A 25293-nucleotide genomic window follows, 5' to 3' on the forward strand; every position below is an offset into this window, starting at 1 on the left:
CAATAGGGTCATAATGGGCCACTTGAGTTTGGTGATCAGAAATGTACACGAGGTCAAATTGCTGCTTCATGACAATCTTAAGCAGACCTGTTCATTTAGGTCCAATGTTAGAGTCCCTTGAAGACTATATTCAGGGTTGAGATTTCCTTAGATTGGTAAGGTCAAAGGGTAAGATTTTAAGGCAGATTAAAGGTAGATATGCAAATTAATTTAAATGTTATTGTTTTTAAGTTGGGCACATAAGTGAAGAAAGGAAAGGGATAATGAATTAGGAAAAATAAGTGAAATAAAGTACAGTTTTATGTTTGTGAGTCAACAATTCTATGGGTCTGATGTATCCTTCTCTGGAAGAGACATGCCTGCAGTACTGGTTTACAATTTGATTTTTTCAGGTCTACTAAGACAGTACTGACTCACTGGAAAAGACCCTGATGCTGAGAAAGATTGAGGGCAAGAGGAGAAGGGAGCAACAGAGGATGAGATGGTTGAATGGCATCACTGGCTCACTGGACGTGAATCTGAGCAAACTCCAGGAGACAGTCAAGGACAGGGAAGCCTGGCGTGTTGCAGTTCATGGGGTCGCAAAGAGTCGGACATGACTTAGTGACTGAACAAAAACCAGACAGTAACAGATGGCCATCTGTCCTCCAGGGTCATATTATTTCCTTTTGCATTATTTATCCCTATGAGTGTATGTCTTAAAATCCTCTTAATTTTTAGTGGAGTTTTATAGAGGCGTGAAAGAAATGAGCATTTTTAATCTATTATTATTATTACTTGAAATTAGAGCCCCTCCTCCATTTTAACTCTAATTTCAAGTAATAATAATAATAGATTAAAAAAAAAATTAGAGCCCCTCCTCCACTTTAACAAGGGACTTCCCTGGTGGCTCAGACGGTAAAGCGTCTGTCTACAATGTGGGAGACCGGAGTTCGAGCCCTGGGTTAGGAAGATCCCCTGGAGAAGGAAATAGCAATTCACCTTGGTACTACTGCCTGGAAAATCCCATGGACAGAGGAGCCTGGTAGGCTACAGTCTATGGGGTCGCAAAGAGTCGGACATGATTGAGAGACTTCACTTTCACTTTTCCATTTTAACCCCACAAATAAGGTTTATTGTTCTTTGTTCCTCTTTTCTGGGGACTTGCCCTAGTGGCTTGTGTTCTTATGTGTTTGATTTTATTCATTTACTTAAATATGCATGTATGTATTTATCTGAGGTCATATTTTGTTGAAGTTGATCTCTGCATACAATTAGGGCCTATATTAAGGATACTTTCCCCCAGAAAGGAATTGCATTTGCTTCCTCCAGAACCAAGGAGGAAGATAAGACCTCTTTACTATCTATCAAATTCATATTACTGATTCTTACACGCACCTTAGGCTTTTTTGTGCAGTTATAGCACGGCCATCATCATTTGCCCCAGGAACGCTCTCCCTTTTTGTGTTACTTACTGCTTACTGAGCTATTGAACAGCAACAATTGTTTACTCCTCTCTATTAAATTTCAGCTTATGTTTTCTTTATCCTTCATATTCCCTTATATTCTAGCAAGCCCGTTAATGGATTAAAATGGTCTGTTTTAACGTATGCAGAAGATATTACATTTTGGAACAGGTCTATTCTAGTGTCTATTCTGGGATACTTGGGAATAGGAAGTCTGGTGGAACTCTGTTCTTATCTGTGAAATGATGTGGGACGAGGAAGGTCATATGCTTTAACAGAAAGAAAGTGGGCTTTGAAAGCATAACCAGACCAGGGTTCAAATGTTGGTTTTAGCGCTGCTAGTTGAGACTTTCAACAAGCGACCTAAACTTGTTAAGCCTTAATTTATTCATGAACCAGAAGAGGAAACTAATTATGCACTGCAGCGATGTATGAGAACTAGAGGTCATATGAAACCTATGTGTGTGCTTGTGTGTGATATATATGTAAATACCTAACAAATGGTCTTCACCAAACTTGACCTTCAAGCACACCCTATCTCAATGAATGGTATCACAGGTGTGTGTGAAGTGCATCGGGGTGCTAACAGCTGAGAAAATAATCAGAAAGCATTTCTGTCCTTAAAGAGTTTGCAATCTGAGAAAGATGCATAGTTTTATTTAGATTCTTGGTTTGATTAGTTTTGCCTTAGTAGAAACGTGAGTGAAAGAAAACTCATAATTACAGATGCAGTTGGAATTAAAAAAAAAAAAAAAATTTCCAGACAAGTTAAGTCTCTAAGCAGATGGCAGGTTTTCCTTTTAATTCTGGTATATTCTAGTATTAGTGCTCCACCAAACAATAATCCAACTCTCAACATTTCAGGAGAATGGTTAATAAGAAATTGAAAATCAACTTTCAAAAAGCCATGTGCACAAGTCTGATCTGGCTCTGAGACAAGCAAGGCTGGCGGGGTTAATAGTGGGAAAATGTCTAACGCCGCTTTTCTTCAGTGAAGGTCGGCCTGGCCCAGGGCTGCAGCGTCAAGGCCTCTGCCTACAGCCAAAAAAATCTATGACAAATAGCAGCTCACACCTGACAACAGTCAGGGTTTTAAACTCAACAGGGCAGGGATTTGAAATTCTGCCAATCCTTGCATTTTTTTGTGATTAGATGTAATTTGCAAGTTTACAAGGGGCTCCAAAGTGGATTCATAGCTCTATGGCTCCTCGCAATTTGGCACTGCCCTTCTAGAACTGACTCTGGCTAAACCTCAACTAACCAGAATGTTCAAAACTCCAAAACTTCAGTTTAACTGATTTTCCCTCTAAAACTGTCACGTTTGGATGAAATGGGGAAACGTGTATACAAGAACAGCAAAAGGAATGAGTATCTTTCTGAGCTAGAATAATATAACAGCAAAGACCACTGACTTTGGAGCTAGAATGCTTGATTTATGAGCTTGCTTTTACCCGTTTAGTAACTGTGTGATCTTGCAAAGTATTCTATCTAGATGTGCCGCAGTTTACTTGACTGCAAAAGAGGAATGAAACAGTAACTATCTCATAGAGTTGTTAAGTAGATTAAATGAATTAACACATTGATACCTAATACTTAGAATGGTGCCTGGCACATTGTAATTCATTTGCTATCAGCTTACAGGGTTTGCATTGTGTAAATAATTTCATCCAATATCCCTCCATAACTTCTCTGTGAAGAAAACTGATATTAAAGATGGGTCCCCCAAATCTCAAGCCTTCCGATCAGCAGTTTCTTTTTCCTACTATTCAGCTTTGCTTTTGAACATTTTCCTCCTACTATTCCCCACCACAGGAAGTGAAACCACTGCCTACTCTGTTGTCCAACCTGAAACTTAGAAGTCATTCATCCTCTCCATGCCTATTAAATACTATATCAAGCCAACATCACTTCTGAATTAAATTGCTTACATCTGACAGTAAGTCCTGCTATCTCTCACCCTTACTGTGCAGGCAGAGTGATCTTTTGAAATGTAGGTTTTATCACGCTCCTTCTCTGCTTGACATAAATCAACAAATCCTTATGAGTTAAAAATCCATTTTCAACATTGGGTATATCTCTTATTCTCCCCTGGGTCTCAACAGGATGGAGATGGAGGAGAGAGGGAAAGACAGAGAGATAAGGGGAAAAAAAGGCAGAAAATCAAAAGAAAAAGGAACAAAAAGAGAGATGAAAAACTGAGTGTGGGTTAGCTTTTGGGTGTGGAGTCAAGAAGCTAGAGGGCTCTGAAATGATTTATGCAGTGCTTGTTGCAATCTGGGGAAACAACCCTTTAATCTCGGTGCATAGACCCAGGAGGTCAAAATCTTGGACAATTTCCTCACAACACAAGATGTATACAAATTCCTTTCAACTTAGAAACAATCTGATTTTCTCCTGGATCATCTGATGTAAAAGGATTTACATATATACCTTTTCTCCTTGGGAAGGGGGTAGGTAGAGCATATTAAAATAATGGGAGGAGATGGCTGAAAATGGTATTTCACATATAAGAATAGATGCTGTCATCTCTAGAGCAAATTTTACCTTTAACAGTCTTTTTTTCATTAATTACTATTCAGATATCTTAATCACCAAGATAATTGGATGGCACCTTCTCTGACTACCCACTGTAATATAACACCAACAGTGTTTGTATTACCAGGGGTTATCTCCAATGGAAATAGAGTTAAAATGAAATCAACAAAATTAATATCCCTCCATTTGTTTCCAAAATCATTTGTTACTTTTAAGGGTAATTTCTGAACAGAGGACATAGATACAAGAGGAGCAGATTAAGGAAGAGGGGGAGAAGAGAAAGAATGTGTTGAGGAAGAGAAGAAGGAAAAGGAAAGAAGAACCACAGACAGGACGAGGAGGAGGAGGAAGTGACTCACTCAATATCATATAAAAACATAAATTAAGTAGAGTTCTGACAAGGAGACAGTGTCAACTATACCTGCCTCTGATCTCCCAGAGAAAATTTTATTCCATTTTTATTTTTCTAGAATGGGTGACAGGGTGTGCTCTGCCCATTGCAGCTGCCTGAACGATATGGATAACCAATTACCTTGTAGTCAGTTACACAGTTACATGGTATATTGTCCTACAATGGGAAAATCATATCCCTTTTCATGTTGGTCTCAAAAGTTGGATAAATTCAGAAGACCATAAATGCAACTCTCATTACCCTAAATAATGCTGTGTGTTCTGTGTATGAGTTTAAAAAATACAGATAAATTTAGCCATACTGACAAATTTCATGTGCAAGAGACATGGATGTTGTTTCTCCACTGATACACAAGTCTGACAAGATCATATGGTGACATTGCAAATAATGTTCCTTCCTCATTCTGACCTATGTCATCAGTTTGCTGTGGTTGGCATAATAAAGAATTCTAAGACCCCAATCTACTAAACAAGGGAAGAATTCCTAGAGTGAGAGAGAGATGAAAGTGGGGGAAAAGGGAAAAACTTCCTAGAATTCTTCTATGACTCTGCTTCTGATATGACATTTTTTGGACACATTGCAGCACCTTAGAAGAGCAGTGTGGTGACATGTCAAGTAATTTCTCTGGAAATTCCGCAGGAAAGTTAAGTGGCTAGCTTTTTGTCACATGTCTGGTGAGGATTACACTGATATTCATATTATTTTTAAATCCCCTATGTTAGTGATTTTCAACTTGTCAGCTGCAAACCACTGGAGGGCTGCAGGAAAATTTTCAAAAAATCCTCAAATCCTTGTGTACATATATATTTTCTTGGTCCACAAATCAAAAGATACTGTGATTACCACTATGATCATGCAGGAGGTCTACAAAGTTGGTTGACACTTAAAAGGAATACTCTTCTTTCTCAAATATTTAAATAAATAAAAGGAAACCATGACTATATACTTGTGGTTTCCAAATTTTGAGGTTTCACAGATCAATATCAACATCATTCATTATATGTTTCTCAAACTTAAAATTACAGTCTTTCAAACTATATAAATTTAGTTTTATGGAAAACTCACTTCATGGTTCTTCCTTTCAACATCAGTGAAAGTGTTATCGTGGGCCAGGACTGCTGTAAACATGATATCTGGGAATCTTGCTTCTCACCTTATTATTTAAATGAAGGTAAGAGTTCAACGGACTGCGATTTCAGGAAAGGCTATAAACATATGATAGTCCTTTCTCCTTCTCTGGGCTGACTTTTACCTGGCATTGCTTGTTGGTGATTATAGATGGCCAGTCAACTCTTAGAACTGCCATCTCCAAGCTTAGCAATGGAAATGGTTAGCTCACAAGTAATTCATGTTCTTTGTAGCTTAGAAGTGACTCATCACTGTGGGTTGTAAAAGAGAGTGAAGAAGTGGGCTCTCATGGATGTTTTGCCTGCACTTCTTAATCCCTTGCTCTGCTCGAGCTAACCAAGGAGTATAACCTTAGTTAAAAAGTCAGTCTGGGCTAAGGAAAAAAAAAAGTGTGGCAAATACTGACGTATTAGCTGACTCATTCATTCAACAAATGTTTGCAGAACACCTATTACATTTCAGACACTGCAAAGCAGAGGCTACAGCAATTGAAAACAAAGAACATCAGCAAAAACAATCTCTGCCATGAGAAGCACCCAGGAAACACGCCTAATATAGACTAGGGATGAATGGTGATTCAAGACGGCATCCCAAAGACATAACATTTGCGCTAAGTCTTGAAAACTGAATAGGGATGAGGCAGAAGACTTGGTGAGCTGAGTGAAGAGCATGTGCAAACATGAAACTTCTTGACCATACCTCCCTCTCATCAGAGATGGCTGATCTTTGTATACACCCACCATCTTAAGCTGAAACCGACCCTTACCCGTCAGGGGCGGGAGTGGGGGTTGAGGGGTGGTTCTTTACCTGTCAGGAGAAATAGTTGCCCTGCTGTTGCCTTGTAAGGCCTTTTCTTCTCAGCTAAGTAAGTAGTATAAACAAGGACAGGGCAACAGGGATGACTTCGCTGCAAAATACTCACATCCATGTGGCCAGGCAAAGGGCCAACGCTAATCACAGCCTCCAGCACCTGCATACCCTCAGCTGGGGGGCTCAGTTCTCAAAGAGAAAACCACATAACGCCTGTCAGCACCTTGCTGTCTGCCTTGGGACAAGGCAATCGAGGAACTTGCCTGAATGCTTCCCACATGCTCCAAGGCCTGCTTCTCCGCATTTACATGCTTTTCCGATACTGTAGTCCCAAACCCCAGCACAGAAGAATCTTCCGAATCTGGGATAGGAAGTGAGTGGAAATTCGAACATCTCTTAAAGTTAACAGGAGTCACCTGTTTGACACTCAGAGACAGGTGAAGAGGCGGCTGCCCTGTTTAACAAAGGCTACCTTCAGGCAAGCTTCCTGCACAGGCAACCCGGGCAGCTGCAAAGGACCCCATGGTCAGAAGGGCTCTCATTCTTGGTTCAATGCTCTGCTGGAATTTTCTGGAAATTATTAATATTTTTTAACAAGGAATCATTCACACATCTTCATTTTGCACTGGGATCGACAAAGTTTTCATGAGTCCTGATAACCTTCCCCACCAAAGGTAAGATGGGATGTCTAATCAAGCGCCTGGAGCTCTGTAGGAATGTGACATGATAGTGTGTTATAAAACATGTGACATGGAAGTGTGTTATAAAACAGAGAAAAATGAAACTTACAGTACAACTTTATAGTTTTTCAGGAAATATAGCATTGTTTGCTAAGTCAGGTACCCATGATTTTGATTTTCTAAGTTTGTTTCAGTTTGTTACCCCTGAAATACCACCTTCTTTTACTGCATTATAGACTTTACACAGTCCCTTTCTGTTTCTTTAGCCTGGAAGTGTAGCCCCAAATACAGACAATTCAAAGAAACACATAAAAATGTACCACACAGTGGTCAAAGCCACAGGACCAAGCCATTTTCTCTGTACAAATTCTCACCTGTGTCCCAACTAATGAGAGATCACTATCCTCGTGTGTGTACCTTTTCTTTCACCACCTCGACCCACCATTCAGTGCCTTCTCAGCCACAACTGGAGTTCTGCTTATGGTGATGATGCTACTCTCAAATCATGTTTTGGTAAATATATATGTGTGTGTGTGTACTTTTTTTTTTTTTACATCACCAGCACCTTGATTTTCATCAGGACAGGCTACATAATTTTCAGGCACAGTGCAAACTGAAATGTGGGCTCCTTGTCTGAAAAGTTTGTGAAAATTTCAAGGCAGCAAGAGTAACAGTATTAAACCTTGACAGGAGCCTTCTAAACATGGGGCCCATATGACTACACTGTTTAAAGCCCATGAAGCCAGCCTTGATTCTCTCTGGCCATAACTGGGGCCCACACCCACTCTTAACCAATCACTGATAAGTGGGTTGAGCCTTAGACTAAGAACAGCTGCCCTGGAGCTGGGCATAAGTTCATCTTCCCTTGAGTTGTATGGTATCTGGTTGCAAGGATTCATGGGTAAAACCAGGCTTTTTCTGAATAGACATGAGGAACGCATAATTACTGAGTAGCCAATAACAGCATCCATGATACCATACTGAATCCATGACTCAGAAGGAGGAGTCTGTCTTCAGAAGCCCTCTTTGATACAAGCCTTGGTTCCCTAGGGCCTTGATGGGTTATTCAAGTCATTCTTCCTTGAATCTGCCAACTCCCAATTCCCTTGTACTTCAGTCCTCGCCCCTGGTACCAACCCAGCCTGCAGGTACAAGTAGGGTGAGAAGATAGGTTCCATCTTCCTGGTGATTATCATGTAATTAAGGAACCATGACTGAAAGACCATAAAACACATGAAAACTCAAACAATAGAAAAATTTAAAAAACACCACTCATTAAAATCTCCATGTTAGTGTGAGAAGTTTACAGAAGTATTAGATTTAACAAGGTCTCCGTCTAGTCAAGGCTATGGTTTTTCCAGTAGTCATGTATAGATGTGAGAGTTGGACTATAAAGAAAGCTGAGTGCCGAACAACTGATGCTTTTGAACTGTGGTGTTGGAGAAGACTCTCGAGAGTCCCTTGTACTGAAAGGAGATCCAACCAGTCCATCCTAAAGGAGATCAGTCCTGGGTGTTCATTGAAAGGACTGATGTTGAAGCTGAAACTCTAATACTTTAGCCACCTGATGTGAAGAGCTGACTGATTTGAAAAGACCCTGATGCTGGGAAAGATTGAGGGCAGGAGGAGAAGGGTACAACAGAGAATAACATGGTCAGATGTGTCACCGACTCAATGGACATAGGTTTGGGTGGACTCCAGCAGTTGGTGATGGATAGGGAGGCCTGGCATGCTGCGGTTCATGGGGTCACAAAGAGTCGGACATGACTGAGCAACTAAACTGAACTTGGTGGAATACTCAAGTGAGTTCAGGAGGAAAGAGATTTTTATGGGGGAAGTGGTCAGGGTTGGATATTTGCAATGCATTTTGGAGCAGAAGACACAGATTCAGAATCCACAGGGGCAGAATTCTTACACAGAAATTCTGATAGTACAGTAAATTCTTTTCAAGAGTCAAACAGGTTTGTTTGGTGAAAGCAGACTGCACAAGTCATACAATAACGTCAGTGGTGAGAGGAAAAACATCACGCAGGGCAAAGTCATTACTGGGAAGTTAGATCCAGTGCAAAAGCCAACAGCACAGTTTCTAAAGATATATATAAACCATGAGTTTTTATACCTATGTGAAACTGTTATTTCCTTCAGAACATTCCCTGTTTCTTCATCTGGCCAAAATCCTGTTCAGACGTTAAGACTAAGCTCAGGCCCTATTGCTGCCAAGGAGTCTTCCTCTAACCTTCCTTGAGCCTTTCTCACTTTCCAGTACTTCTCCTTCTGGCTGAAAGGGGCTTAAGGTCTGTTTCTTGTCCATGATCTCAGTGTACGCTGTGACTTCTATTAAAATGATCTATTTTGGTGCCTCTCACTCACTGGAATGCAAACTTCCTAATATTAAAAATTCTTCCTTGTTCCTATTCTGTCCTTTGCCTTGATAAGTGCTCCAGTTATTATGTATCAACATGTAATAAGTACTTAAGAATGCCAGTTGAAAGTGATGTGAACATAATATATACAGGGACAATGATTTTTAATAATCTGTGTGTATAATGGCAGAAAAAAATATACTCAGAAAACAAGAATCTATGTGTAAAAAGTAGATAACTTTTCTACTACTGATGACCTTAGTGAGGTGTTAGAATAGACTGAATAAGCACAAGATGAATGGATTACACAACAGGCCTGTCACAACCATATCTCCAAATTACTACTGAGCAAGCAAAGACAAAGACTCAGAGTCATAGAGTCTCTGGAAGGTGGCTTCTCCACCTGTGTTTAAAAAAATGCTTCAACAAAGGAGTTGAAGATTTGATGCTTTCGAACTATGGTGTTGGAGAAGACTCTTGCGAGTCCCTTGGACTGCAAGGAGATCCAACCACTCAATCCTAAAGGAAATCAACCCTAAAGATTCATTGAAAGGATTGATGCTGCAGCTGAAACTCTAATACTTTGGCCATTTGATATGAAGAGTTGACTCACTGTAAAAGACCCTGATGCTAGGAGATATTGAAGGCAGGAGGAAAAGGGGACAACCAGAGGACAAGATTGTTGAATGGCATCACCAACTCAATGGACCTGAGTTTGAGCAAACTCCAAGATACGGTGAAGGAGAGGGAAGCCTGGAGTCTTGCAGTCCATGGAGTCGCAAAGAGCTGGACACGACTGAATGACCGAACAACATCAACAAAACAGTGGCAAACTAAGGACTTTCCAATCCTCCTTCACATTTAATTTTCCATTTTGTTTTCCCATTCACACTAACTTTTATATTAATTTGTGCCTGCTTTCAGTGTGTGTATGTGTACACGCATGTGTGTGAGCAAGCTCATGCATGTTATCATCTAAAAAGAAAAATTCCTGATAAATTAACACTGATGTGAAAGGAACTGGATAGTTTAAAAAAAGTATCTTAACTCTCCCTTTTTGTTCAGTTGGATTTCGTAGTAGGCTTTCTCATGAACGTTTTCTTTAAAACCAGTAAATTATTGGTGAATTCCAACATCATTAGGAGATAACTTACCTCAGTTAACACTGGACAATATAATCACAATTTCTATGTTAATTTCATTGTTTTGTGTAAATACTTAATGGAAGAAAATCCAAACACTCTTGGAAAATATGAGAAAAGCAAGGTTCTAAATCTAGAATCTTCCAACTTTGTTATCAGTGCAAGACTGCCACAGTAAAAAGTGAGGCAATAACACATTTAGGTATGAGTACATAGTAGCTGCAAATCATAATTACTTCATATATATTCCTTACATTTGAAAAACTCAAATATATTTTTCATATCCTCAATTCTGAATATATGTTTAATGAGTACCTTATTAGAAATATTAAAAAAATTTGAAGACATACTTTGAATTTCAATGATCTTCTGTAGAGAAATAACGGCATTCATATTTGGAGTTTGGTGGAGAACATCTTCTGCAAGTGGCTCCAGCTGTAAGAACAGCAAATGATAACATGAGCAGGACATTATGACTTTGTAAGTTTGACAGAAGCAAACCAAACTGAAACAACCTTAAAAAAAGCTTGCTCCAAGAGCTAATTAACATTTTGCTGATATCAGTTCCAAAAGTGTAGCCAGTTTTATTTTCTGTTTTGTAGCAACATAATTAAATTCCAAGGGGCTTTTCTGTTGGTCACAAAACTAATCTATGAAGTCCCTGAAGCAGGTACGTGTCTGTGTATTAGTCGTATTTAAAAATCCGAGTTACTTGTGTAATTTTTGTAAGTGCCTCACAGAACTAATTCCATCATGTGTGTAAATGCAGCTGGGCCCTGCAGAAAAAACCTCAGGGAAGCTGAAGTAGACAGAAGGTGGGAAGTCCATTATCCATACTTTCGCAGTGTTTTTGCATCTAGCTACCTTATATGTTTGGATATGTCACAGTAGAAAGCCACGAGACATAGCTGCTTTTGTTCAATTGCTACTGAATACATAGCAGAGAAAAATTTCAAATATTTTACCAAAGATAAAACAACTGTACACTTTCATTAGGCTTCCACTGTATTCACATCTATGCAGATACTGACGTGGAAGCACAGGACAAATTCCTGTCTTGCAAATCTATCCTGATCTTCTGGAATAACACTGATTTTTCATGGGGAAGCTCAGCAAACATTGTTTTGAAGAAATGAAGAAGAGCTTTAAGTAATTTATGGAGTGTTCTGGCAGGACTAAATCTCATGATGCATCCCTGGGGAATACCTTGGTGATATGGCTTGGTGTGGAGCAGGACGAACTACACAGCCAGAGCGCTTGCAAACAAAATAGCTGTCTAGCTATTGTGACCCAGAAAGCAAGGAAAGTAATAGTAAAAAAAGGGACTGACAACCACAAAAAAAGCTTTTTTGGTAAATTTAAAGCTAGTAGTCTCAAACATACCAAACTATTATAAGGCAAGAATGGGAAATGATGTCATTAGACATTGTGCTAAACCATGAATTCATCTATATCCCTTCATCTGTAGGGAAAAAAAAAAAGAATATAAAAAACTCGATTCCAAGTTTCCACAGCATATGCGAGTGAATCTTCCCCCCAGGGTCTCTTTGAATTGATTATTCTATACTTCAGTCATGGAATCTACAACAATAACACCTTTCTTCCAGATGCCATAGGATAGCAGACTAGCTCAGGGATATTTATACGTGGGTAGATTCACTAAATATAACTTTCCAGGGTGTTTTTCTTAGCTGCCTAAGAAAAACTTTTAAAACATCAAAAGGTTTACTTGCAATATAGTTTGGCCAGAGGGGAAAGAAAAAAAAAAAAAAAAAAACATAGTGAAACGTTCTGCAGTTTTAACCACTTAAAATTGGTTAAAAATCATTTTAAAAAATTTGGTATTTCAGATAGTATCTTAAAAAAATATGTTACCCTAGTAACACCCTCTTAACTCAGAGGAACTCCTGAATCATAAACGGAAGGTTACTTGGAAAACTCTTACCCAAGAATTAGACAGGGTTGAGCTACCTTGCTCATAAATAATCTTTCCTTTCACTTCTGTCTCGGGGCTTAGAGAAAAATTTTTCATAGAAATCAGGTAGACTTTCTTAATAAAACGTTCTGAAATATCATTCTGTGTTCGAGTACTTAAGAACAAAGGCACAACATTGTATCAGCATATTTGGTTCTTAGAAAAGCTTTCCTGCAACTTCAGGGTGGACATGCTGACACGCTGAAAGGCGCTGGCTCCTGGAACGGGAGCTACAGCCGAGCATGAACGTGAAAACCTCAGTTCTGGAATGCTCTCACATTAGGTCTGTGGGCTATTTTTAGGACTTAGGTTATGTAGAAAATAAAGGTGATTCAGGGTGTTAAGAGTAAAAATACAAACAGCCCTAAACCTCCAATTTGGAATCCTCAGTTAGATACGATAAAGATGTGTCTATTTATGAAAGTAACCTAGAGAATTAAGGCAATTACATTGATAATTTAAGCCTCCCAAACTGTTTTCCTGCATGTTTTAGGTGAATGTCATTTAAAGGATTTAACCTTCAGTAAATTGCCCAATTTGTTTCATTTTGAATGTATACACATAGACAGAGTTGAATTCACATGGTTCTCAATGTAGGTTCTTTATTTTTTCTCTAGTAGCTCTGCTGAGAAGGCAGTGGGTAATACTCTCAGTTGGCAAGAAGGCAAGCAACATTTAGATTCTGTTTTCATAAAATTAAAACCTTGTCTAGAGGACCACAGAATTGAGTTATCTTCTCTAGAAGAGTTTGCTGATTTAATAATTCACAATTATAAGCTCTAAAATATGTGACTAAAGCATCTATTTTATAAATATTTATGAGTATTGGTCATTATTAGTAAAATCTAATAACTAGCTGTAATAAAATATTAAAGTCATATTTTATAAAATTGGAGAAAAAAGAATATACAGTAAAGCTGTATTATGTATTTAGTTTGGCTGATAATATGTAGCAAAAATACTGGCAATGAGGCTACTCAATGTGAGTAAGAACTATTAAAAGATAAATAAGGAAGTATTGCAATATTTATGCAAACTCAAGAACTTCTTCATGTTTTATACTAGATAAAACAGATGCAGATGTAGGAAATCACACCTATCCTGCCATCTTTTTTGCACAATTCCATCAAGTAATAATAGTTGTAGGATATACTAGATGATTTTAACACAACTTCTTGACATCTGAAGCTCTCGTCTAGATTTCCTATATCTAAAGCTTAAATGCAATCATTACAGCAATTCTTAATATAGATTTTCAGACTCAATACAGGGATATTTATTTTTCTGTATCTTTTACAGAAAGTTACAATACTGTATTAATACAATTCAGATGATGTTTGTTAAGTTGCACATACCATGTAATTTCTAAGTACTATAGCTATTTTAATGCATCATAAAAGTTGTGGCCATTATAATGTTGTGAATAAATAATTTTTAGATTCTTTAGAACCAGATCATTTAAAATATCAAAAATCATTTTTGCTGGCACTAATGGAAATAGGCAAGGGTATTCTTGGAGAAGCTCAAAACTTACTTTGTACTTAAGAGACAAGGAAATCATCTCTATCATTTTCATGATTCAGAAAAGAACAGAAAAAAAAGCTAATCAGATTTTACAAAATATAACAGGTACGCGAGGATAGATGCACACATCAACCAAGCAAATGATCTACTAACTAATCTTAGCTTTTATATTACATTTCTCAGATATGCCAAGTATTTTTACACTCTTACACCTCTATGTATTCTGTTCCCTCTGAATTTTATTTTCCCCATCCTTCTTTGAACTGAAACCTTACTAAAGCATTCAAGGACTAACACAAACACTGCCTGCTCTGAACTCTTGTCTAAAATCCTCTGATAGAGCAAATTGCTTCCACCTCCTTGTCTCCTTTGCACACAAATACTCTGGTTTACTCAACACACAGTATTGTAATCAGCCATGTGTGTCATACTCTATTTTGTTGTAACCAATGTAAAGGCAAAGATAGGGCCTAGTATATAATAGGCACTAAAAAAAAAAAAAGTTGAATGAATGGAGAAAGGATTAATTGAAAGAAAACATGGGGAAAAAGAAAACAAGTTAAAGTGTTAGTCACTCAGTCGTGTCCGACTCTTTGCAACCCCATGGACTGAAGTCTTCATGGAATTCCAAGTCTCCATGGAATTCTCCAGGCAAGAATACTGGAATGGGTTCCCATCTCCTTCTCCAAGGGATCTTTCCGATCCAGGGACCGAACTCAGGTCTTCTGCATTGAAGGCAGATTCTTTAATGTCTGACCCACCAGGTACCCTTAAAACATGGGAGATAGGCTTTAGGTGGCTCTCCAAAATCAACTAGCCTAAATGGAGCAGATTCTTCCTCTTAGTTGCCTGCCATAATCAGGGCATGTTTTTAGACTAAAAGAGCAGGAAAATCAACAAAGATAATTCATTTTTAAATCAAAATAATTGATTTTAATTGATGTTTTAACTGATTTTTAAATTAATCAATTTTGTTAAACTTATTAATTCTAATAATGTATAAATGATTTTGTATAGGATTTCTAAATATACAGTCATATCTTATGAATAATGATTTATTTATACCACTCCAATCTTACTATTTTTTAATTTCTTTTTCTTACCCTATTGCACTGTCTGGGACCACAAATATAATGGTAAAATGAAGCAGTGAGAGTAGGCACCTTTGTCATGTTTTTTATTTCAAGGAAAACTTTTCAGACTTCACCTTTAAATTTGAAGCAAACTATAGAATATTTGTAGATATCCTTTACCAAGTTAATAAATTTCCCTTTTATTCCCAGTTTACCAAAAGTAGTTCATAATTCAGTATTTAATTTTTCAACTAATTTTTAAACATCTATTGAAATGGTCACATTTCTTCTTCATCCCCTTAATGTGGTGAACTATAACAACTAATTTTGGAATGTTAATATGTTACATTTGTGGCCTAAACACAATTATGGGTTTTTAAGATAATGATGAACTACTAATATTTTGTACAGGGTTTTAATTACTATCTTTATGAGCACAATTTTCCTGTAATATTCTTTTCTTATAAAATTATTTTCAGTTTGGGTATCTGTATTATACTAGTTAAAAAAAAAACAGTTGTGAAATATTCTTTTCCCATCTTTCCCTTTAGTCTAAAACAATGTAAATTATTAGCAGAATACACTGATGAAGCCATATGGGTCTGGTGTTTTCTGCAGGTATATTTAGTATTGAAGATTCAATTTTGTTAATTATAGTAGTGTTCAGGTTTTCTGGCTTTTTGATTCAGTTTTTGCAAGCTTATATTCTTACAAGGATTTTTTCCATTTCAAATAGAATTTCAATTTTCTTTTACATGAGGTTTTAAAAAAACAATTCTCTTATAATCCTTTTAATACATTAAAATCTCTAGTAAAGTTCCCTTTTTCATTCAGAGAGGTGGTAATGTAGGATTTCTCTTTCAACCAATCTTTCCAATGTTTCAACCAATCTATCAATGTTGAGAACTATTTCAAAGAACTAAAATTTGACATTATTAATCTTATATATTGTATGCTTGTTTTTATTTTGTTTCTTTATATTTCATTCACTCACTCCATGTTTAATTTGTGCTTTGATTTTCTAATTTCTTGAGTTCTGTGTTTCTGTCTGTAATTTTAAGCTTTCTTTCAATATATGCATTTAAAGCTTACATTTGTCTGTAAATTCAGGTTATAGTTCCATAATACTTCAGCTCAAAATACTAATTTTTACCATGATTTTTTTTGACACATGAGAGACTGTATTTTGAAATCTCCAAATATAGATTTTCTATTTGTCTTTTTATTTCAAATTATACAACCACTTTATTTTTTAGTCTTATTTTTTATTTTGTATCATCAGTATTTTATTTTTAATTGTATTGTAGAATACTTAACATGAGATCTAACTACTTAACACACTTTTTAAGTATGCAATACATTATTACTTACTATATGTACCATGTTGTAGAGGACAACTCTAGAGCTTATTCATCTTGCTTGATGGAATCTTATGCCCATGGATTAATAACTCCCCAATTGCCCTTCTCCTCATCCCTTGATACCACCATTCCACTATTTGATTTTATGGATTTAATTATTTTATATACCATGTAAGTGGAATCATGCAATGTATGTCTTTTTGCAAATGGATTATTTCACTTGACATAATGTCTTCAAGGTTTATCCATGTTGTTGCATAGTGCAGAATTTGCTTCCTTTTAAACACTGACTAGTATTCCATTGTATGCATCTATTACATTTGCTTATTCAGTCATCTGTCAATGGACATTTAGCTGTGTCTATATCTTGGCTATGGTGGATAGCACTGCAATGTTCATAGTGCTAGTATCTCTTTGAGATCCTGATTCCGATTCTTTTGAATAAATATCCTAAAGTGGGACTGCTGGATCACATGGTAGTACTCCATTTAACTTTCTGAGGGTCCGCTCTACTCTTTCCCATAGCAGTTGTACCATTTTGTATCTTCATTGACAGAGTGCAAAAGTTCTACTTGCTCCATGTACTTGCCAACACCTGTTGTCTTTTTTTTTTTTTTCCTTAATAGCGCTGTTCAGTCGCTCAGGTGTGTCCAACTCTTTGCAACCCCTATGGACTGCAGCACGCCAGGCTTCTCTGTCCTTCACTATCTCCAGAGTATGCTCAAACTCATGTCCATTGAGTTGGTGATGCCATCCCATCATCTCATACTCTGTCACGCCCTTCTCCTCTTGTCTTCAGTCTTTCCCAGCATCAGGGTCTTTTCCAGTGAGTTGGCTCTTCGTATCAGGTGGCCAAAGTACTGGAGCTTCAGCATCAGTCCTTCTAGTGAATATTTAGGGTTGATTTCTTTAGGATTGACTGGTTGGAACTCCTTGCAGTCCAAGGGACTCTCAAGAGTCTTCTCTAGCACCACAGTTCAAAAGCATCAATTCTTTGGCATTCATCCTTCTTTATGGTCCAACTCTCACATCCATACATGACTACTGGAAAAACCAGAGCTTTGACTATATGGACCTTTGTTGGAAAAGTAATGTCTCTGATTTTTAATATGCCGTCTAGGTTTGTCACAGATTTTCTTCCAGTTAGCAAGCGTCTTTTAATTTCATGGCTTCAGTTACCAGCTGCAGTGATTTTGGAGCCCAAGAAAATAAAATCTGTCACTGTTTCCATTTTTTATAATAGTCATCCTGATATTATGACACATGGAAGTGATATCTCATTGTGGTTTTGACATACTTTTCCCTGATGAGTGATGCTAAGCATTTTTCATATAACTGATGGTGATTTGTACTAACATATCTTTTTGGGAGAAATGTCTATTCAATCCTTAGCCCATTTAAAAATCAGGTTTATTATATTTTAGTACTGAGCTGTTAAGTGTTCCTTATATAATTTGGATATGAACACCTTATCAGATATACAGTGTGCAAATATTTTCTCCCACCCAACAGGTTGTTGTTTTTCTCTGTTAATTCTCTTTTTTGCTGTACACAGGCTTTCTAGTTTGATGCAGTCCCACTGGCTCGTTCTGTTTTGTTGTGAGTGCTTTTGGCATCATATCCATGAAATTACTGCTAAGAGCGAAGTCACAAAAGTTAACCCTTATTTTCTTTTTAGGATTTGTATAGTTTGAGGTCTTATGTTAAAGTATTTAACTCTTACCAGTTTATTTTTGTGTATGGAGCAAGATAAAGTTTCAGTTTCATTCTTTTATAAGTGGACATCTAGTTTCCCCAATATCATTGTTCAAGAGACAACCCTTTCTCCATTTTGCATTCCTAGCACTCTTTTGAAGATCCGTTGACATATATGTGAGGATTTATTTCTATTTTGATTACTGTAGCTTTGTAATTTTTTTGAAATCAGGATACATTAAGCTTCCAACTTTGCTCCTCTTTCTCAAGATTGCCTTTTCATTTGTGGTCTTTTGTGATTACATATGAACTTTAGAATTTTTTTTCTATTTCTGTAAAAAAATGCTATTGGGACTTTGATAGGAATTGTAATCCAATCTCTAGCTCTTTGGACAGTATGGGCATTTTTACAATATAAAGTCTTCTAATCCATGAATGTGGGATATCTTTCTATTTGTTTATGTTATGTAATATATATTCTAGTTTAGTTTCACTATGATATTATACTCTGCATGAAATCAATTAATTGAAATTTAATGAAACTTGCAGTACATCCACAAATATAATAATCTATTTTTGAAAACTTTACAAGTGTCCATGAAAAGAATGATATTCTGCAGTTACTGGGTATGGCCAATTATATATTTCAATTAAGGCATGTTTATTGAGGTGCTTAAATCTTATACATACTCCCCTTTTTACTGTCTTCTTTATCAGCTACTGAAAGAGGTATCTTAAAGTCTATCACTATGATTGTGGTATTAATTATTCCTTCCATTTGTTTCATTCAATGTTTTCTTGCTATGTTTTGAAGCTCTGTTATTAAATTATAACTTTGAATTTTTTATCTTACCAGTTAACAGAATATTTGAACTGTGAACCGTATATCTCTAGTTGTTTTTTCTTTGTCTTAAAGTTCACTTAACTGATACTGGTATAGCCATGTAAGTTTTCCTTTGTGTATTTCTGTAGTTTAACTTTTTCTTCACTTTTTATCTTCCAACTTTCTTTGTCATTATATCACAGGAAGTGTGCCTTTTAACAGTATTTTTATTACTATGTGATAATCTCTGCCTTTAATGGTGAACTAAATCCATATATTTCTGTGGCTCAGACAGTAAAGAATCTGCCTGCAATGCAGGAGACCCAGGTTCAATCCCTGGATTGGGAAGATCCCCTGGAGAAGGGAATGGCTACCCATTTCAGTATTCTTGCCTGGAAAATGCCATGGACAAGTGACTGGTGGGCTACAGTCCACAGGGTTGCAAAGAGTTGGACACAACTGAGAGATTAACACTTGTGTATGAAATTGCACAAGGTTATTCTACAATTGCATACAAAAACACAGAGGGGACAAATGTAACCAAGACTGTTTTGAAGAAAAACAAACTGGGAGATTTCTTCTCCCACATATCAAGATTTCCTATACCACTATGAAGTAAAGATAGTTTGACAATGTCACAAGGATAGAAAATGAGACCCATGGAGAAGTTTAGAGTCTCCATGTATATATGTAGAAAGACACCACTGCTGACCCATAAGAAATGAATGGTCTTTTCAATATATGGTACTAGATTAAATATATGTTCACGTTAAAAAAACCTTATGTACCCCAATGTTCATTGCAGCACTATTCACAATAATTAGGACATAGAAGCAAACTAAATGTCTATCAACAGAGGAATGAATAAAGAAGATACGGTACATATATACAATGGTACATTATTGTTGTTGTTTAGTCACTAAGTCATGTCCAACTCTTTTGTGACCCCATGGACTTTAGCCTGTCAGTTTCCTCTGTCCATGGGATTTCCCAAGCAAGAATACTACAGTGGTCCTTTTCCAGGGGATCTTCCTGACTCAGGGATCGAACCTGCTTCTCCTGCATTAGAAGGCAGATTCATTACCACTGAGCCATCTAGGAAGCCTGTACAATGGCATATTACTCAGCAATGAAAAAGAACAAAATAATGCCATTTGCACCAACATGGATGCACTTGAAGAGACTGTCATACTAAGTAAGTCCAAAAAAGACAAATATCATATATCACTTACATGTGGAATCCAAAAAAAGGGTACAAATGAAATTATTTATAAAACATAAGCAGAATCACAGATGTAGAAAACAACTTATGGTTACCAGGGGATGGGGGAAGAGGGATAAACTGGGAGATTGAGACAAACATACACACACACTGCTATACATAAAATAGATAACTAATAAGAACCTGCTGTATGGCACAGGGAACTCTACTCAATACTCTGTAATGGCATAAAAGCAATTATCCTTCAATAAAAAATAAATCAATTTTAAAAAGTGAATACATGTATAACTGATTCACTTGGCTGTACACCTGAAATTAACACAACATTGTAAATCACCTATACCACAAGAAAAAGTTTAAAAAAACTTAACTTCTATGTTACGCTATATACATATTCAACTCCTGAAGAATGTGCATCTAAATGTTCAGGCAAAATCTTTAAGACGAGATTACAGAATACGTTCAGGATTTGGAATAAATGGAAAGAATTCAAAAAGAATTGATCCTAAAGGAAATGATTAATAAATAAAAGTAATTTTCAATGTAGTACTATTTACCAATGTACATGATTAAGAAGGTGAAAGGACATAAAATATTTCAACATATGAGACCAGCAACAGACTCTACAAAGAGCTGCTTAAATCAGTAAAAAAAAAAAAAAAAAAAAAAGATAGTCTGAAAGTAAACAAAAAACCTGAATACGTTCTTCAGTAGGTGAAAAAGTGAAAGTGTTAGTTGTGTCTGACTCTTTGGAACTGCCTGGACTACAGCCTGCTAGGCTCCTCTATCCTTGGAATTCTCCAGGCAAGAATACTGGAGTGGAAAGCTATTCCCTTCTCCGGGGGATCTTCTCAACCCAGGGATCAAACCTAGGTCTCCCAAATTGCAGGAAGATTCTTTACCATCTGAGCCACTGCTGCTGCGGCTGCTGCTAAGTCGCTTTAGTCGTGTCCGACTCTGTGAGACCCTGTAGACGGCAGCCCACCAGGCTCCCCCATCCCTGGGATTCTCCAGGCAAGAATACTGGAGTGGGTTTCCATTTCCTTCTCCAATGCATGAAAGTGAAAAGTGAAAGTGAAGTCGCTCAGTCGTGTCTGACTCTTAGCGACCCCATGGACCGCAGCCCACCAGGCTCCTCCGTCCATGGGATTTTCCAGGCAAGAGTACTGGTGCCATTGCCTTCTCCACTAGGGATGTACAAATAATAAACAGAAGAGCTGCTTAAGTTCATTAGTATTCTGGAAAAACAAGGCCATGATTATATACTACTATATACCCAATAAAATGTCTAAAATTTAAAAAGTCTGCTGATGCCAAGACTTGGTGGGATACAGAATAATGGAAATAGGTATTATGCTGCTGATAGAGTATGAATTGTGACAACCCCCATGGAAAGCAGTTTGATATTTTCTACAAAAAAATACATATATGGATACTTCATGACCCAGCAATAATTCTACCTTTAGATATATGCTGAACAAAAATGTGTGTTCAAATGTACCAAAAAGATATATAAAATGTCTATCACAGCACTGTTACTAATGGTCCCTAAACTAAAAAAAATTCCCTACATTCATTAAAAGTAGAATAGATAAATAAATCATGACATTGTCCTGGAAATTCTTTTTATAGAATCTAATAATAAAAATGAAGAAACTATAGCTAGCTGCAATAACATGGATTAATCCCACAATGTTGAGCAAAAGAAGTTGGATGCAAAGGTATGTGTATCTATAGTATGATTTCATGTATATAAATCTCACAAACAGGAACAGGCAAATTAAAATCTTATGTTCAGAACTAAAAACCTGGTTACGTTCAGAAAAGAGAAAGGAAGTACTAATTGGGAAAGTGTGTATGTGAACTATTGAGGTACTGAAATTATTGTCCCCGTTGATGGTTATATATGTGTCGTATTTGTGATATTTCTGAGTTGTACATTCATGCCTAAACCAGTTTCCTGGATAAATATTATATTGAATAATTAAAAGCAATTTAAAAAGAGACTATGTTTTCTAGCATAAGGGAAGAGGGAAACTAAGTCTACTTCTACTTCTTGAGTCCATGCTTTTTCTACTATATTATGGCACATCTAAGAAAAAAAAAGTGAGATTATAGATTTTGCAGCAAGAACAAGTTATATTCTTAAATACAGGCCACAAATTCACTTACAAAGGGAACTGAAAGTCCCCTATAACATGCAAAGCAACTCAGAAAAGAAACAGAGAAAGCGTTCAGTTGTCCGGACCAAAGATATTGTGGAATTTTGGAAGAATATGATGATCAAGACCAAGAGGATAAGGGCAGCAGGCTGTCATATAGACCTGACCCTCCATGCTGATGAACTATTTTCAATTCCCTAGTGAGGAGGGATTGGTGGTTAAAACCCAGCTATCATTTAAATAATTATCTTAGAGATGTCTGCAATTAGTTGTATATGTTTAATTTGATTGCTTAAGTAAATCTGGATATAATTTTATCCATATTGTGATTCATGAGTCATTCTCCAAATAACTCTTTACTCATTTGGAGTCATTAAAATCCTTGACTAAACAGATGGGGGGGAAGTAAATCAGAACAGATTCTACAGATCATCAAGTTACTATACTGACAGACTACTGAGATTATTCAGACTGAATCTGCCTGCAACCTACCTTCATACAGACAATGGCGACATCACACAGCAATAAAGAAACATCTCTGGCCAAGGGACGTGATATAAGCCTAACATATCTTATGAGAATATCAGGAGGACCAAGAGGCAAAGGGTACAGTCATGGACATTCAATTCACAGGAGATACTGAAGGATTCCTTTAAAAAATAACAGGAACAAGTGGGCTAGCCTAACAGATTATTACAGTGGTTATTACTCTATTACGTGAGTTCTACCCAAAGCTATTGCAGCTCAGAGACATGTAGCTTACACAATGTATTAGCCAGTGAATGGAAGGAGGAAGACCATAAGGAAGTGCCTCTGTTTAGTATCATATCCAAATAGTAATACCACAGTTTCCATGATACTTAACTGGAAAGTTTGGACACAGTGGCATATTTAACTATCTATGACAATAACTAAATAATTAAAAATGAACTTACAGGTAAAAAGGAGGAGGAATAATGGCCTGTTAGAAAAAGGATAATGAGTACAAATAGTTGTATAATTCAGACTATTGATATTTTGTTTAAACATTGAGGTTAGAGTGTAACTTTGCAATATAATGAGAAAATATTTCAAAATGCACAGCTGAGTTAGGAAAATACTACATATATTAAAATGTGCGTGTTAAACTGAAGTTTCAGTAACATTTAAGGGATGTGTGGTCAGTGCTTTGTGTGTAGTTTCCTAACATAATGTCCATAATCTAGACATCCATAATTGATTAAAAAAAAAGCTTAATTCATTTTATAAGCAAAAAATCTTGTTTCCAAGTCCCTGTTTTACAAAATAAGTTTAAATCTGATAGCTACATTTTGTAAGTCCTCATGTTTCATTGTCTGTGATTCTTGTCTTATCCTCACTGGCTTTTTAATTTTCTCTTCTTTAGTCTGATGATTTGCATGTGTTTATCTTAACTTTTTGTTAAGTAGAACAGTATTCTTACTATACTGTTTTTGAAATGTTGACTTTTCTGCTAAGAAGACCCATTTCATATCATGTAGCAGTGGTACAGTGCTAACTGTTTAACAGCTGACTCAAAAATAGCTGTAATTTGTATTCATAGCATTTGCTGATTGCCATGGTGTAAATACTCCCACCGGGGCTTATTTCAAGCTAACAATGTGATATCACTGAACTCAGATTTAAGTGGAGAGACACACACTTAGGTCTCATGAGCCATTAAGAGGAAGCTCTAAATACCATTGAAACATATGTAAAATAGATGACCAGTGCAAGTTTGATGCATGAAGCAGGGCACTCAAGGCCAGGGCTGTGGGACAACCCAGAGGGATGGAGTGCGGAGGGAGGTGGGACGGGGGTTCAGGACGGGGAGACACATGCGTATACATGGCTGATTCATGTCAATGTATGGCAAAAACCACAACAGTATTGTCAAAAAATTATCCTCCAATTAAAATTAATTAATTTAAAAAAAAGCCAGCCCTAACATTGCACTGATAGACTGTCATTTTGTTGGTTGATAATTGAGGGAAATTGTTCCTAATGATTATTTCCCTCAATGCATGCGTGCATGCTAAGTAGCTTCAATCGTATCTGACCCTTTGTGACCCTATGGACTGTAGCCCACCAGGCTCCTCTGTCCAAGGGATTCTCCAGGCAAGAATATTGGAATGTATTGTGATGCCCTCCTCTCCAGGGAATCTTCCCTACACAGGAATCAAACCTACTTCCTCAATAAACTTTTTTCTTTTTTGGTAGAAGACTGCCTTATTCAAAAATCATACACTGTTTTTTTTTTTACCCCCAAGAATAGAACTCATTTGTTCAAGTCTTCCACATTTTCCATAGGAATTCTAATTCCTTACAGGATTCCACTCTACTGATCCACCCTCATTATTTACTGTTACTCCACTCAAAGTAGTCTCTCCTCTGCCAAAGTCAAAACAAACTCAACAAAGAGCCAGCCACAATTCCAAGAAATCCTAACATCTTTATCTAGGTATCTCTATTTTAAGAGAGAACTCCTTTGCTTAGATTTTAGCTTGTCAGATTACACTTTTTATTCAAGACCAAAGTTAAAAGTTACTTCCTCTATTAAAATATTCTTCTGTCCTCACACAGTTAAAAATAAAGGGTCTGACATTACATTCCCCAAATACTTTGTTTATATTTCTTTTACTTTTATTGTATTAGAACTTATGGGTATAACATTTAAGTCTGATAAAAGACTATTTAATGAATAGATGGATAAATGAATGTCATAACATATTTGCTTCACCACTGAAAAGAAATGCTTTCTTTGTTTTATTGGTAACCAGAACCCTATGAAGCATCCAGCTTCCCCGTCTACATTCCCCTTAACACCTTCTGAAAAGCCTAAAGACAAACAGTACAGAAGACCTGCATGATGGAGTTCTGAATTATCCAGATAACTTCTACTTTAACTGGCATTTGCTAAACTAAATAAGCAGAAAACTCCACAAT

At 36.8% G+C, this 25293-nt stretch overlaps 1 protein-coding gene across 10 annotated transcripts in view; it reads right to left on the minus strand.

Annotated features, from left to right (window-relative positions):
- The window catches only part of HDAC9 (histone deacetylase 9), a 986654-nt gene that overhangs the window by 38046 nt on the left and 923315 nt on the right, over window positions 1-25293 (minus strand). For all 10 annotated transcript variants that reach the window (XM_027539980.1, XM_027539984.1, XM_027539978.1 and 7 more), the window contains one exon: window positions 10866-10950. In XM_027539980.1, coding sequence (XP_027395781.1) covers window positions 10866-10950 — 85 coding nt within the window. The remainder of the gene's footprint in view (window positions 1-10865; window positions 10951-25293) is intronic.

This window comes from Bos indicus x Bos taurus, chromosome 4, assembly GCF_003369695.1.
Source record: "Bos indicus x Bos taurus breed Angus x Brahman F1 hybrid chromosome 4, Bos_hybrid_MaternalHap_v2.0, whole genome shotgun sequence".
Lineage (NCBI taxonomy): Eukaryota > Metazoa > Chordata > Mammalia > Artiodactyla > Bovidae > Bos > Bos indicus x Bos taurus.